The 15,841-nt window shown below is 45.4% G+C and overlaps 1 protein-coding gene across 2 annotated transcripts; it reads left to right on the forward strand.

Annotated features, from left to right (window-relative positions):
• The first annotated feature begins 650 nt into the window (after window positions 1-650).
• LOC123157322 (glycosyltransferase BC10) lies at window positions 651-5,615 on the forward strand. Of its 2 annotated transcripts, none has more exons than XM_044575577.1 (11): window positions 651-754; window positions 1,653-2,085; window positions 2,369-2,467; window positions 2,796-2,896; window positions 2,971-3,042; window positions 3,213-3,303; window positions 3,713-3,793; window positions 4,538-4,597; window positions 4,683-4,805; window positions 4,934-4,972; window positions 5,141-5,615. In XM_044575577.1, the coding sequence occupies exons 2-11, from the start codon at window positions 1,768-1,770 to the stop codon at window positions 5,267-5,269; spliced, it is 1,113 nt and encodes a 370-aa protein (XP_044431512.1). In that variant the 5' UTR covers window positions 651-754; window positions 1,653-1,767; the 3' UTR covers window positions 5,270-5,615. The 2 variants fall into 2 exon arrangements, with proteins under 2 accessions (XP_044431512.1, XP_044431511.1); XM_044575576.1 differs by having other exon boundaries at window positions 677-928.
• Window positions 5,616-15,841: the final 10,226 nt, after the last annotated feature.

The raw sequence follows: 15,841 nt of genomic DNA on the forward strand, positions 1-15,841 counted from the left end.
AAAATCGAAAAAAATTCAAAAATTTCCAATTTTTTTGGGAGAAACATTGACAAAAGTTCTAAGAGTGCAAAAAATCGTCATGAAATCACATTCCTGTAAGCCATGGCAAAAAAACAAAAAACAAATTCAATGATCCAAAATACTTTTGAAAGTAGCATTTTCAGAGTACTGAATTTCTTTTGTCACGCCTTATAGGAATGTGATTTCATGACAAATTTTTGCAAGCACTTAAAACTTTTGTCATTGTTTCTCCCAATTTTACGAGAAATTTCCAATCTATTCATCTTCAATCATGGCAATACAACGAACACCAGAAATAATAAAAATTACATCTAGCTTCGTAGACTTTACTGTTCACTCGAGCTCATGAGCTCGGGTGCAGAAACTCTGCGTCCGCCACAGGGTTCATTTCAATTTCGCAATCTTGAAGTAGTAATTTTTATGGGCGGATCACCTTATTAACGATCATCACAGACGATGGACCACGCATCTCGCTAGAGTTGCTCTCTTTTATGCCTTTGGCCGGGTGATAAAACCCGGGCGAAACGCCAAAACACGTGTGAGGCTGGCGGAAGCAACAAAAGCTAGGTAGAGCCATATGCCAGCCCAGGGCCGCGCACTTGGGATTCCACGGCCGAGCATCGTCGTATCTCGTATGCGAAACAAGACTGCACGGTGCTCAGGCGCACCATCAGCTGGCGTTAAGCTTCCCTCGATGGCTCTTTCCTGCTTTTGGTAGCGCAGACACAAAAGTGTAACTCTTCTCCATTCTCTCGCCTTTCCACCTCGCCCCCCACTCCCCCCTCCCCCCAGGAATCCTCCCCACTTTTCTGTTCCGTCGCCTCGACAGATCTCTCGAGGCCTGCCCCTCTCCCCAATCCGAAGCGGCGGCGAGCTCGCGTCGTGTGAGATCCACCGCCTGAGTAGGGTATGTCACGACCGCCCTTTTATCTCATTTCGAATCCGCAGTAGCATTTACCCGGGGGGCTGTTCGGGCTGCCGTAGAAATGGAAAGACGGGATTTCTGGGCGCCTTTCCCTGACCGCGCTCCGGGTCCTGGCCCTGGATTCTTGCGTCTTCGATGCCTCTGTGAGGTTAGGGGTTGGGTGATTTAGGAGTCTTCCTAGGGGTTAGGGGTTTGGCTCTACGGAAGGGGTGAATAGTTTTTCTCTTTCTTTTTTGGGGTGCTGGTTTGGGGAATTGTTGTTGTGTGTTGTGGGCGCCTCAACTTCAGCCTTTGTAATATATAGGGTTTCTTGTTGCGCAATAACTGTAGATGAGGAAATTTCAGTGGCCTCTCATTTCGGGGAGTTTCTTGGCACACTGTCAAGGAAATTAGGCTAATCTGGGGTTTTGATTCGAGTTCTCCACTTGTTGGAGAGCCCCAACTCCATCTCAAAAGCGGCAACTATCTCAACTACTCTGCGATGTGCAACATCATCTGTCTTCAGATTCCATGACTATGTCCTCAATTGATGTCCCCTGTTGCTTAAATAGGTTGTTGTCACTCCATAGTTAATTGGCGTAGCCTTTTACAGTATGTATTCAAATGGTTCGTCCCCTGTATTATTGCATATTTCCTTACTGTTAAACATATGGTCTGCTGATAAAACAGCATTAACCTTGAATTCTCTTTTTTGCTATGTTTCCAGGTTTTCATAGTTTCAACAATTCTACCAGAATGATGTTCTAGGATGGTTATAGAAGTGAAGCTTTGTAAATGTAGATTCTGAAGCTCTGCCATTGCTACGTATACACACCTAAATCATGGCACCACGCAACAGAACTTCATCTAGAAGGCCTCTCTGGGTCATCGTCTTGATTGCTTTTGTCTGTGCGATAGTCACCGGAGCTTATCTTTATAAACCCCAACATTACACGGGTTGCTACTTGTCCAATTCCTGTGGTTCCCAGCCTGCTCTAGAACCTGTGAGAGTATACACTGATGATGAGATAGCTGCTCGTGCTGTAATGAGAGACCTTGTTCTGTCACAGCCTGTTCAGTCAAAGAATCCGAAGATTGCTTTCATGTTCTTGACACCCAGTTCATTGCCTTTTGAGAAGCTTTGGGAGAAGTTCTTCATGGTATGATTTTTGGCACTATTTGCAAAATTAAAATAAATATATCTCTGTCTAGTCTTAACTGGAAATTTGTACACCTCAGTGGTTGAACTTGCATAATGTGATACTAGTACTAATGTCTTCTCCTATTTGGAAGAAATGGATTATTAATTATCATGCCTATCTTCTGATAAAACTTCAAATTAATAGACCTACCCCATGAAAAGAACTGAATGCGCTCTCTTGCTCAGTTGCACGTGCATGGATATCAAATACTGAACCCAGCTCCTTGGATGTAATATTTTAGGGACATGAAGACCGATACACAATATATGTACATGCTTCAAGAGAAAAGACAGTTCATGCAAGCCCAATATTCGCTGGCAGGGATATTCGGAGTGAAAAGGTAAATTCCTAAAATAGATTTAGAGATCGCCTCTTTTCACTCTTTGTATTTGATTTACAGATCTTGTTTCATATTGTTTGAACTAATCTACACAGGAAAGGTTTTCTCAGATTCTATGCAATACATTCATCCCCAATCTATTTTCATGGAATGCTGTAGGTTGTAGTCAAGACTCAGAGTCTGTTAATGCTCTTGAACCAGTATGGTTTGTGGGTACTATCATACCTTGTAAAGTCGCCTGCTGCCTGATAAGCATAGTGGATTTAAGTCTGTTTCACAGTTTAACATTTTAGTTGTTTGAAAGTGTAATTGTTCAATTTGCCTGTAGGTTGTATGGGGTACGGTTACTATGATTGATGCAGAGAGGAGGCTCTTGGCAAATGCACTGCAAGATGCCGATAACCAGCATTTTGTCTTGCTCTCTGAGAGGTTAGTCATTTCCTTTGTTCTCATCTAATTTTAAATTGAATATCCTTATCCTAATGCTTTGTTTGTTATTGCAGTTGTGTACCACTGCATAACTTCGATTATGTATATAGTTATCTCATGGAAACAAACATCAGCTTTGTTGACTCGTAAGTGAGGGTTCTGAAGGTTACCTTACAGATGATTCTTTATAGATGCAAGTTTTCTTTTTAATATTTTAAGCTGAACATATGCCTGATTGAGGATCTGCTGGTTCACTCTTATTCATTATTGTTACACGCATCATGGCCTCACCATTGACATGCCAATTATTGTTCAGTTTCGATGATCCTGGTCCACATGGAGCAGGTAGATACTCTGAGCATATGTTACCTGAAATCGTCAAGAGGGATTGGAGAAAGGGTGCACAGGTGATAATTTCTATGCTTGATTTCCCTGGAAAGTGGAATCCTTGTCTCCTTTACCAAATTCAAGTTATTCAATCGCATAAAACTGGATTATCAGAAACCTCGTAAAAATTACAAGAATAATTTAACAGCCCTTCTTATTTACTCCCTCCGTCCTAAAAAGGATGTCTGAGATTTGTCTAAATTTAGATGTATCTAGTCACTATTTAGTGTACAGATACATTTAAATTTAGAAAAATCTCAGACATCCTTTTTGGGACGGAGGGAGTATATCATATGGTTGCTAAATGTTGCATCACATTTTTCTTCTACACTTTCAGAACTTCAGTAGTCATCTGTATTCTAATTTAAACAATTGCCATGTTTTCCTATAGCCTAACATCCCACGTTCTGGCATGTTCTCCTCTTGCAGTGGTTCACGGTGAAACGGCAGCATGCAGTTCTTATACTTGTTGACACTCTTTACTATGGAAAGTTCAAACGTTACTGTAAGGTAAATATCAGCTAACTTCGAAGAAAACTAAAGCAAAATATCATGCTGTGCTTTTTCCTTGAGAATTATATTGCCATAATGTCCCCCCTAGATGTTTGTATAAGACTTAAGGTATTTGACCTTTGTATGATATGCAACATTTTATACGTTGGTAATAGTACATATGAAAAAAATAGGTAAATCTCCATGCTATCGGATAGCAGTTGTTTCAGCTAGTCTTGTTCGGTCTTCGTGATTCAGTTATCAAATAATAATACAAGGCCCACTTTGTTTTTTCATGGTCATTAATTTCAAATGGTCTTTAGGTCACCAGGGAGCCAAGCCCCTGGTCCCTTGGCTCCATTAGCAAATGAAACCTGGGTGCAGAGTTTTGTCCATACTGGACTACTGTAGTTCCTTTGAAACACATAAACAGACAGCTACTGAAACAAGTATGAAACTGGGGATTATGATTCATTGCCCATGATACCTATTACTGTTAACTTAGCTATTCGTATCTGGATTATCTGTGTATGTACAATATTCAGCATTGGGGTCTAGTACTGTGAAGTGGAAAACACAGAGGGGCCAAGTCAATACTATGTTGCTATATAACTGTTTTAAGTTAGTACTATCTTCTAATCAGTTGCCAGTTTGCCATGACCTACAAGGTCGTTTGATTTCTTTTTCTGTATGTGGAAATCAGATTGTTGTTCTTCCTGATTTGTATGTCGCCACTGATCTTGTGATAATTGCACTTTGTAGCCTGGAAATGAATATCATAACTGCTATTCTGATGAGCACTATCTGCCAACCTTATTTAATGTAAGCACTCAGAAGCTCCTAACCAGTTTCTTTTTCTTTTTGTACTTTAGCCAGCAGTAATATCATACTGCTATTGTGCCTGCAGATGGTTGATCCAACCGGAATCGCGAATTGGTCAGTGACACGTGTTGATTGGTCTGAAGGAAAATGGCATCCTAAAGTTTATAGGGCTGTTGACACAAGCTTTGAACTGCTTAAAAGTATAGCGGTGAGTTATACTCGCACATAAAAAAAATGAAAACAGAAGGAGGGGAACTGTGGTGTTATTTTATTTAGTTACTTTGTGCAAAATGCATAGTTTTGGAATTTGTCTAACTAAACATGAAATGTTTGCAGTCCATTGACGAGAGCGTTCATGTGACCAGCAATGCAAAGGTATATAGCTATTATTTTGATTATTCCCCTTAATGAACAATTCTACTGAAACCACAAAGTGCCAATTCGCTGCTTATACATTTTCTGCAACCACATGTCTGTGAATCATCATTGTCAACATCATCCCCTTCTCTGTGGAGAATCTCACTATTCATCATGTTCTTGCAGCACGAAATGCAGCGAAGACCATGCATGTGGAACGGCATGAAGAGGCCCTGCTACCTATTTGCACGGAAATTCTATCCCGAGGCGCTCGACACTCTGATGAACATTTTCTCAAATTTCACCGTCATATGAGGACAGATGCCTCAAGGATTCTTTCTTCACACCGATTGTTGCCGCCGTGGCGCTGCAGTCCAGGCGCTGTTGTGTTGTAGTTGGTGTCAGAATACACTGCTTGTTCAGCAGAGGTTTGCACGTTTTCAGATGGCATCTGACCTGGCCTGCTGATCTCTGAAGCAAAATCTCTCAATGGTTAGGCTATTTTAGGAGCCCTTTTAATGGCAATTTTTGCTGGTGTAGAACAGTGGCAACTGCAAAACGAAATGAACCAGTTCGTCTGACTGAGAAGTGCTCTGTTCTTTTATGAAATTGATGCCTGATCTAGTATGTGCCTGAAATGAGCCAACAAAATTTTGGGGCACCTGAAATGAGCCAGCTCGTCTGACTGAGATGCTAAAGCAGACGGACGTCTTTTATTTTGCGTAGTAGTCTGAATCTTTTGCACTATATGAATGAACTATAATAGAACGACCGATAGTTTGTATCATCTATATGAACATGTTTGTAGAATCGACAGGGAATCAATTAATTATTAGTCGAGTGAGACAATATTACAGTTATTTGTGCTAGATAAGCATATTTTAATTACATGTTGGATTTTTTTTTAGATTTGTATGAGCAAACTTATAAAATTGACTGAGAATTAGTTTCTTAAATCTGGCCAAGTTCACAAAAATAATATTAACATACCAAATCAATAGATTCACATTGAATATGTATTCATAGCATATTTATCTTGTAATAGCAAGTGTTGATTTTGTTTCTCAAAGCACAAATTGCTGATGGATCTTTGGGTGGTATAGCCCTCTAAGGGTAGTAGGTAGCTACGTACTCCCCTTCGAGCTGTTTAATATGGCTATGCTTGCTAGGCAGGCATGGCGCCTCTTGCAAAACCCGGAATCCCTAAGTGCTAGAATCCTCAAGAGCATATACTACCCCGGAACTTCTATACTTGAAGCAGAGCTTGGAAGCCATCCTAGTCAAATTTGGCGGGCAATGATAGAGGGGCGGGATACCCTTAAACTTGGGTTGATCAAGAGGATAGGCAATGGACAAGAAACGCGAATTTGGGAAGTTCAGTGGCTACCACGAGGCGAGATGTTGAGGCCACTCGGATCCAGGGTGCAAAATCCTCCAACTCTAGTTTCTGAGCTTATTGATGCAACTTCAGCAAGGTGGAACAAACAAAAGGTAACCGAAGTGTTTATGCCAATGGATGCGAACTTAATCATGGGAATTCCATTGTGCACCAGAAACATACAGGACTTTTGGAGTTGGTTTTTCGAGAAGAAGGGCAACTTTATGGTGCGATTAGCCTATAACATGTTAGTCGCAATCAGGCAGCGAAGGGAGGCGTGGCTTGAGCAAGCTGCAGGTCCATCTGATTCGACCAAGGAAGAAAGCGACTGGAAAACTCTATGGAAAACAGCCGTCCCAGGGAAAGTTCGGATGTTCCTATGGCGTCTGTCACAACACTCCATCCCTACAAATGATGTCAGGATGAACAGGCATATGGCTGTTTCGAGCTCATGCAGCATATGTGGAGTACCTGACTCTTGGCGCCACTCGCTCGTAGACTGTACAATGTCCCGGTGCACCTGGGCGCTTGTGGACGAGGAGTTGGGACAGTCGATAGCGTCGACGATCGAGCCCAGTGCGAAACAGTGGCTTTTTACGCACATGCAATCACTCCCTCATGATCGGTTTGTGTTAATGGCTGTAACGCTATGGGCAATTTGGGCGGCTAGAAGGAAAGCAATCCATGAAGGTGTGTTTCAAAGCCCGCATGCTATTCACTCATTTGTGAACCGGTTCATCCAGGAGCTGGCAATGGTTCGGAAGACAGCTGCCTCTGTACCCAACGAACGGACAACAAGTGGAAGAAACACACAGCGACCGAAAGCCCCACCTAATGGATATTGCAAAATCCATGTAGATGCTGGAGTGAGGGCTGGATGGAAGGGATCAGCAGCGGCGGTTTGCCGGGACAGGGAAGGCAATTACATGGATAGCTCATCCCTAGTAATCACTGGGGTCTTGGATCCAGCGACCCTCGAGGTGATCGCGTGGAGAGAAGCGCTAGCATTAGCGGCAGACTTACAGATACAGAACTTCGTTATCTCTTCAGACTCTAAGCAAGCGGTGGGGGACATCAACATGAGAGCAACAGGAGCATACGGAGCTATCATCAAAGAAATAATAGTTAACTCGTCTTCTTTTACCTGTAATTTTATTCATGAAGGTCGTGCACTCAATCAAGATGCACATAGTTTAGCTAAATTCTCGCTTGGTCTCGATCAGGGGCGCCATGTCTGGTATGGTCAACCTCATGATCCGACTTGTATCCCACTCATTGTGGCGTTTGATGAATAAAATTTAGCTAAACCCTAAAAAAAAAGCTACGTACTCCCCTTCAAAATAATTACTCCTTCCTACCCATATTAATTGTCGCTAGTTTAGTATAACTTTGTACTAAATCAACGACAATTAATATGAATCAGAATTAGAGGGATAACATTTTAAAGTAGTTGTAGTCAAACATCTCTAACTTTCATAGCCAGTGTATAAATATAGAGTTAATTACACCTGGGGTACATAAACTTGCGCGGAATTCATACACAAACAAAAAAACCCATAAAAATCATAGACCAACTCTGATGCGGTAACGTTTAGGTACAAAACAGTCCGAAACATGCCAACTGGGCTGCCACGTGGGAAGAGAAGGCTGGCGGCTGGTGTTGGGCACTTTTGTACATTCCCCCTTATGTTGTATAATATTTGTAGGTCGGCTCCTGCATCCAGATAAGTACAAGCCCGGTTCGACCCGGTGCTCACAAACCCCCCTTAACCCCTGGCCTTCTCTGCCTCTACCTCGACGCCGTCGCCTTCTCTGCCTCGACGCCGTCGCCTTCTCTGCCGCCGGTTTGGATGTCGCCGCCCATCGACGTGGCATGGAGCCGCTCCTACGGGGGCCCGGGGAGTTCCCTCCTGAGTACGGTACGCGCTAGATCGACCTCTTCTCCTGCTGGGTTTCCCCTCTTGTCCTAGGGTTTTGATCGGGCTAGTTTCTTGATGATTTCAGTGGAAAGATCGATGTTTTGTTGCCAGAATTGATGCGATGAAGGGAATGTAGGCGTTTGATAGGACGATTACTGCTGTTTCGTTGCTTTCGATGTTGGCTTGCCGGTGGCGATGATTTGGGGCTTAATTTAGGGGTTGTTCTTGGATTTGAAGGAAGGTGTGATTGTTGTGATGTATGCACTCCCGTGTGATTACTGTGATGGATGCCCTGTTATGGGTGTGAATTGCTCTGTACTTGCTGTCATAATTCAGATATTGCTCTGTCTTTGCTGTCGAAATTCAGTTAGTGAATGTTGTCGAATTCAGTTAGTGATGCCCTGTGATTAATGTTGCAGTGAATTCAATTAAGTGATGATAAATGTTGTTAGTTATTTAATGGTGTACTATATAGTCAAAGGAACTTCATTTACTGTTGTGGTTTGCATCATAGTCTGAAAAAAAATTGTCTTTCTTTTGCAGTTACTTCAGGAGAAGAATATCTGTTGTTCTCTATAGCGTTTGAGCACAATGGCATATTTATTGGGCAAGGAGTGAATAGATCATATATTGGTAGCACATATTGTGAATTTGACTGTTGTCATGCTCACACTTGGTCCTTAGATATGTTGAAGTTTTGCCTGGACAAGCTGGATTACTCCCATGGTTATCCAGATCTGCAAGTGTAGTGGTGCTTGCCAGGCAAAGACATAGTAGATGGCCTTGTTTGTGTGGATACTGAAGAGGTCATTGTTGCTATGGTGAATGCAAGCAAAGAATGTAAGACATTGTTGTTAATAGTGGATGAGGACAACAAGATAAGAACTTTGTATGGTGATGTGATTCTAGATGGGCCCCCTCCGCCAAGGGTAATTACTCCAAGGAAATTGCCAAGGTCTTCTGAAGGAGAGCATGGAGAAGAAGATCATGGAGAAGCAAGAGAGGAAGAAGAGCAAGGAGAGGGAGAAGATCATGGACATGAAGCAGAGCAGGGAGAGGGAGAAGATCATGGACATGAAGCAGAGTAGGGAGAGGGAGAAGATCATGGACATGAAGCAGAGCAGGGAGAGGGAGAAGATCATGGATATGAACCAGATGAGGAAGAGGGAGAAGAAGAGCAAATAGAGCAGGGAGAGGGAGAGTTTCAAGGAGAAGAAACTGATAGTGATTTTGATGAGAGTGAATATGATGTTGAAGATCTTGATGATGATTTGTTTGTGGAGAATGTGGATATAGATGTCAATGATAACAATGAGAAGGAAGGGTGCATTGAAGAACAAGACCCTTTAGATGATGATGATCTAAACCTAAGCAAGGATGCATTGTCAAAGTTGCAGTACACTTTCAAAGCCTACAATCCAGCAGTGGATCTGAATAATCCAATTTTCAGTGTTGGTTTGGTGTTTGGTGACATGAAAGAGATAAGGATGGCTTTGGATGCATATACTGTTAGGAACAGAGTGAAGATCTATAAGAGAAGAAATGAATCTGAAAGGCTTAATGCAGTTTGCTCACAAGGTTGTCCTTGGCAACTAAAATCTTCAAAAGACAATAGGACTGGTAGCACTGTCATAAGGCAGTACAATGACACTCACAAATGTCAGAAATCATTTGATTCCAAGTGTTTGACAGTTAAAATTCTCACACAGAAATTCATTGAGGAATTCAGAGATAACCAGACCATGGATTTGGGTACATTTGGTAAGGAGGTCCAGAGAGAGTTCAAACTGCTACCAAACAAGATGAAATTGAGAAGGGCCAGGAAAGCAGCTCTAGACCTAATTCATGGGGATGAAGCAGAGCAGTACAACTTATTGTGGGACTATGGGCAAGAACCCAGAAGAGCTAATCCTGGCAGCAAATTCATAGTTTCCACTACCAAGGTGAAGGAGAAGAATGATGCACTGCCAAAGTGTCGGCGTCCTGGATATGGGGGTATCCAGACTTGCCTGCCTTCGGCCTACGGCGTGGCTCATCAGTGGCCCAGTTCGGCCCGTCTTCATCAATCCAAGTCCAAGACCCTCGCGAGGGGCCAAGCCTTGCGGGGCGGACGACGCAAGGCTTCCTCAGGGGCGGCCTCACCAGGCTGGCTCGTGAGGAGGCGGAGAGATCAAGGCGAGGAGTACCTCGCGAGGTGCACATGACGCAAGCCATGACGATCGAGATCAAGCGTGCGCCAGGTGGGCGCCGGCGGGTGCAGTGTCCTTGTTTCCTCTTTGGTGCTAAGGGGGCAAGCGTAGGCGCAGAGTACCGAGGCATAAAGCAAAGGTTTCTATATCGGTGCAATGAGACCAAGACCAGAAGGACGACAAGACGGAGGTCACCGTGGAGCCCAAGACGGCGTCATTGCCAGTGCCTTTGGCAGTCGAAGACCACCTTTAGTCAGGATAGCCTGTACCGGCTGTCCCCTTTCAAAATCCCGCCATCGTGGAATCCCTTCCCGCTTAATATTTGGGAAGAGGACCAAGGCCTCTATAAATAGGACTAGCCACCACCATAGCAGGGGGATCGACCAATCAAACCTTGACCAGAACCACCCACACCAGCACAAGAACTCCTCCCCTCACGAGGCCATTCTTCCCCTTGTACTGTTCATCATCAGCCCTTGAGGCAATCCACACACCACACATTGGAGTAGGGTATTACACCACAATGGTGGCCTGAACCAGTATAAATCTTGTGTCCCTTGTGTTGTTCATCTTGTTAGCCTAGAACCCCGGCGAGGTAAGGGAGCAGATCGGTAGGGAGAAGATCTTCGCACACACCCCAGAGTTCGAACCTTAAGGGTTTTGCCGGAACCCGAAATCCGACATTTGGCGCGCCAGGTAGGGGTGCGCCAGAATCTTTTCTCCGCTCATCTGTGTCCTGTTGCTTCGTCGCATCCATGGCGGACGCTCGTCGGGCTTGCGCCGAGCACCGGGCCGCTCTCGCCGCCCACGTCGCCCAGACGGCTCCCGTCGGTGGGGCTCCTCGTCGTTCTCCGTCGCCTGTCGCCCACGCCGCCACCGTCCCGGCGGGGAACAAGCAGCAAGCATCTTCGCTGCATCCTTCGGTGCGGCGGGAAGGCCACAACGCCACTCCATCGCTGACCCCAGCTGGTTCGTCGTCTCACGCTCGTCGCGCCCCCGCGGACGCGCACGCCGCGTTGCTCCTAGCACGTGAGCTCCTGCACTACCGCCCTGTCGACGACCTATACAAGGAGTGGCTTGCTCGCATCACCGAGCTCGTCAGCGCCGCAGGGGGCTCCCCTGCGCAGTCCCTCTCGCTGCCTCGCCCTCCGTCCTGCATGGGCGAGGTGGCTCAGGGGGTGCCTCCGCCACCTCCTCCCCAAGAAGGCGCCCTGGCTCCAAGGCGCGCAACTCCTAGGCGTGACCCACCGCGTCCGGCGCCTGCACGGAAAGAAAGGAGCTGTCAAGATCCCTCATCCTCAAGAAGGCACTCGCGTGCTCCCTGCATCGGTGCGACAAGACCGCATCCCTACGCCAGCACTCCAAGACCCTGCGCTGCCATGGGCGGCAGTGTGCGAGGATCACCAAGAGCAGGCCCTGCGTCTGCAGAAAGCTCCGGTGGCCACAGCAGGCTGCCGCGCCTTCACCACTGAGCTGCATAGCGTCGCTTGGCCCGGCAAGTTCAAGCCGGACCTGCCTCCTCGCTACGACGGCACCACCGACCCCGCAGAGTTCCTGCAGCTCTACGAGCTGGACATCGAGGCGGCAAGTGAGGACAAAAAGGTCATGGCGAACTGGTTCCCCATGGCACTCAAGGACGGTGCCAGCACCTGGCTCCTAAACCTGACTCCTGGCTCAATCTCCTCCTGGGACGAGATGCGCAGCCGCTTCATCGCCAACTTCCAAGGCACTCGTGACTGCCCTCCGGCCGTGGGTGACCTGCGACGCATCAAACGGCAGGCTGGAGAAACCCTGCAGAAGTACATCCAGCGCTTCAACAATACGCACCTTAAGATTCCTAGGGTAACAGATGAGGCCATCATCTCAGCGTTCTCCGATGGTGTCCGCGACGTCAAGATGAAGGAGGAGCTCGCCATTCATGAGGATTTGTGCACATCTCTGGAGCTGTTCAACTTGGCGACCAAGTGCGCAAGAGCTGAGGAGGGACGCCTCTCCCTCCTCGAGCTTCCAGCTGCTGACCCAGAGGAGAAGAAGGCCAAGGCCAAGGATGTGAAGCATAAAGGAGCAGCCGTGCTAGCAGCGGAGCCAGACATGAAGCGCGGCAGGGACCAGCTGGAGTCTTCCAATGGTAGCTGATTCTGCGCCTACCACAACCTCTACACTCACAACACCAACGAATGCTAGGAGCTCAGAGCCTTTCACGAGGGACGCGTCGGTCGACGCCCCGAGCGCAATGACCGAGGCTACGGCCGCGAAGGAGGAAGAGGCAGAGGACAATGGGAAGACCGAGGCCCTCGCTGGGAGTGGCGTGACCGACCTTGTGAGGATCGCTAGCAGGACCAGCCTCACAAGGGAGCTTGGAGGGATCAGCCTCACGAAAACCGCCCACAGGGCAACACAGGCCTTCCTCCGCTACCGTCGCCAAGAAGGAATGATGACCACCACCATGACGAGGGGGCTGGGGCTTCCAGGAGCCGCGTGCCTTCGCTTGCATCCTGGGCGGTGCCCAGGCCCCAGCCTCTCAGCGCATCTTCAAGTAGTTTGCTCGCGAGGTGAATGCAGTCCTCCCCAAGCTCGAGGCCACGCGCCCGCTCAGATGGTCCATGTGCGCCATCACTTTCAGCTCAGTGATATGTCTCCGTCATATCTACTTTTCCAAACACTTTTGCCCTTGTTTTGGACTCTAACTTGTATGATTTGAATGGAACTAACCCAGATTAACGCTGTTTTCAGCAGAATTACCATGATGTTGTTTTATGTGCAGAAAATAAAAGTTCTCGGAATGACCTGAAACTCCACGGAACACCTTAGAAAAAATAATAAAAAATCTTCACCAAAGATGAAGACCAGGGGGCCCACACCCTGTCCACGAGGGTGGGGGGCGCCCCCCCTAGGGCGCGCCCCCTACCTCGTGGCCCCCCTAGTGGCCCTCCGACGCCAACTCCAACTCCATATATTGGCTTTCGGGGAGAAAAAAATCAGAGAGAAGAAATCATCCCGTTTTACGATACGGAGCCGCCACCAAGCCCTAATCTCTCTCGGGAGGGCTGATCTGGAGTCCGTTCGGGGCTCCGGAGAAGGGGATTCGTCGCCGTCGTCATCATCAACCATCCTCCATCACCAATTTCATGATGCTCACCGCCGTGCGTGAGTAATTCCATCGTAAGCTTGCTGGACGGTGATGGGTTGGATGAGATTTATCATGTAATCGAGTTAGTTTTGTTAGGGTTTGATCCCTAGTATCCACTATGTTCTGAGATTGATGTTGCTATGACTTTGCTATGCTTAATGCTTGTCACTAGGGCCCGAGTGCCATTATTTCAGATCTGAACCTATTATGTTTTCATGAATATATGTGTGTTCTTGATCCTATCTTGCAAGTCTATAGTCACCTACTATGTGTTATGATCCGGCAACCCCGAAGTGACAATAACCGGGACCACTCCCGGTGATGACCATAGTTTGAGGAGTTCATGTATTCACTATGTGTAATGCTTTGTTCCGGTTCTCTATTAAAAGGAGGCCTTAATATCCCTTAGTTTCCAATAGGACCCCGCTTCCACGGGAGGGTAGGACAAAAGATGTCATGCAAGTTCTTGTCCATAAGCACGTATGACTATATTCGGAATACATGCCTACATTACATTGATGAACTGGAGCTAGTTCTGTCTCACCCTATGTTATGATTGTTACATGATGAACCACATCCGGCATTATTATCCATCACTGATCCGGTGCCTACGAGTTTTCCATATACTGGTTCTCGCTTATTTACTTTTCCGTTGTTACTATTACAATCACTACAAAATACCAAAAACATTACTTTTGCTGTCTTTAATTTTGTTACTGTTACTACCACTATCATATTACTTTGCTATTAAACACTTTGCTGCAGATAATAAGTTTCCAGGTGTGGTTGAATTGACAACTCAGCTGCTAATACTTGAGAATATTCTTTGGCTCCCCTTGTATCGAATCAATAAATTTGGGTTGAATACTCTACCCTCGAAAACTGTTGCGATCCCCTATACTTGTGGGTTATCAAAACCTTTTTCTGGCACCGTTGCCGGGGAGCATAGCTCTATTCTTTGAGTCACTTGGGATTTATATCTGCTGGACACTATGAAGAACTTGAAAGATGATCGAACTACTATTTTGCCCTCAACTACGAGGGAAGGTAAGGAACTGCCATGTAGCTCTGCACTAGATTCTCCTTCTGTTATAAGTAAGCTTGCGACACCTAAACCTGCTACTACTATGAATTCTGATATGTCGCATATTATTGATGATGCCACTTCTGCTATGCATGACACTTATGATGAAACCACTTTTGTGCTTGATAATACTGCACCCCTTGGTAAATTTCTCGATGAGCAAATTGCTAGGTCTAGAGAAAGAGAAATTATTGCACCTGAATACGATGATGATAGTGATGATGAAAATATGCCTGCTATTCTTGAGGGTTATCTTTTTCTTGCGGAATCTTCTGCAGCTATTTTTGCTTGCCAGGATAGATATGAACTTAAGAGGTTGCTAGTTAAATGGAGTAAAGAATCTTTTAGAGATAGAATGAGACCCGACCCTGCTTTTGCTACTTCACCTATTTGTGTTCCGGATAAGGATTATTATGATTTTTCTGTTGATCCAGATATAATTACTTTGGTTGAATCTGATCCTTTATATGGCTATGAATCTGAAACCGTTGTGGCACATCTTACTAAGTTAAATGATATAGCCGCCCTGTTTACTAATAATGAGAGATCGCGCCACCTTTATTTACTCAAAATATTTCCGTTCTCATTAAAGGGTGATGCTAAGATATGGTTTAATTCTCTTGATCCTGGTTGTGTGCAAAGTCCCCAAGATATGATCTATTACTTCTCTGCTAAATATTTCCCTGCTCATAAGAAACAAGCTGCTTTGAGGGAAATATACAACTTCGTGCAAATTGAAGAAGAGAGTCTCCCACAAGCTTGGGGGAGGCTTCTCAAGTTACTTAATGCTTTGCCTGATCATCCTCTTAAGAAACCTGAAATACTTGATATCTTTTATAATGGACTAACCGATGCTTCCAGAGATTACCTGGATAGTTGTGCTGGTTCTCTTTTCAAGGAAAGAACACCAGATGAAGCTGAAATTCTATTGAACAATATGTTGACAAATGAAAATAATTGGGCACCTCCCGAGCCAGCTCCTGAGCCAATTTCTGAGCCAATTATTGAGCCTATTCCTAAACCAACTCCAAAGAAGAGAGGTGTTCTATTTCTCAGCCCTGAAGATATGCAAGAGGCAAAGAAATCTATGAAAGAAAAAGGTATTAAAGCTGAAGATGTTAAGAATTTACCTCCTATTGAAGAAATACACGGTCTTAATTTACCGCCTGTTGAAGAAGTATATGATC

The sequence above is a fragment of the Triticum aestivum genome, chromosome 7B, assembly GCF_018294505.1.
Source record: "Triticum aestivum cultivar Chinese Spring chromosome 7B, IWGSC CS RefSeq v2.1, whole genome shotgun sequence".
In the NCBI taxonomy this organism is placed as follows: Eukaryota; Viridiplantae; Streptophyta; class Magnoliopsida; order Poales; family Poaceae; genus Triticum; species Triticum aestivum.

Coding starts and splice junctions, on each gene's coding strand:
- LOC123157322 (XM_044575577.1), top strand. CDS start 1,768: ATGGCACCACGCAACAGAACTTCATCTAGAAGGCCTCTCTGGGTCATC. Junction 2,468..2,795: donor GGGATATTCGGAGTGAAAAG/GTAAATTCCTAA, acceptor ATTTGCCTGTAG/GTTGTATGGGGTACGGTTAC. Junction 3,794..4,537: donor AGTTCAAACGTTACTGTAAG/GTAAATATCAGC, acceptor TGCACTTTGTAG/CCTGGAAATGAATATCATAA.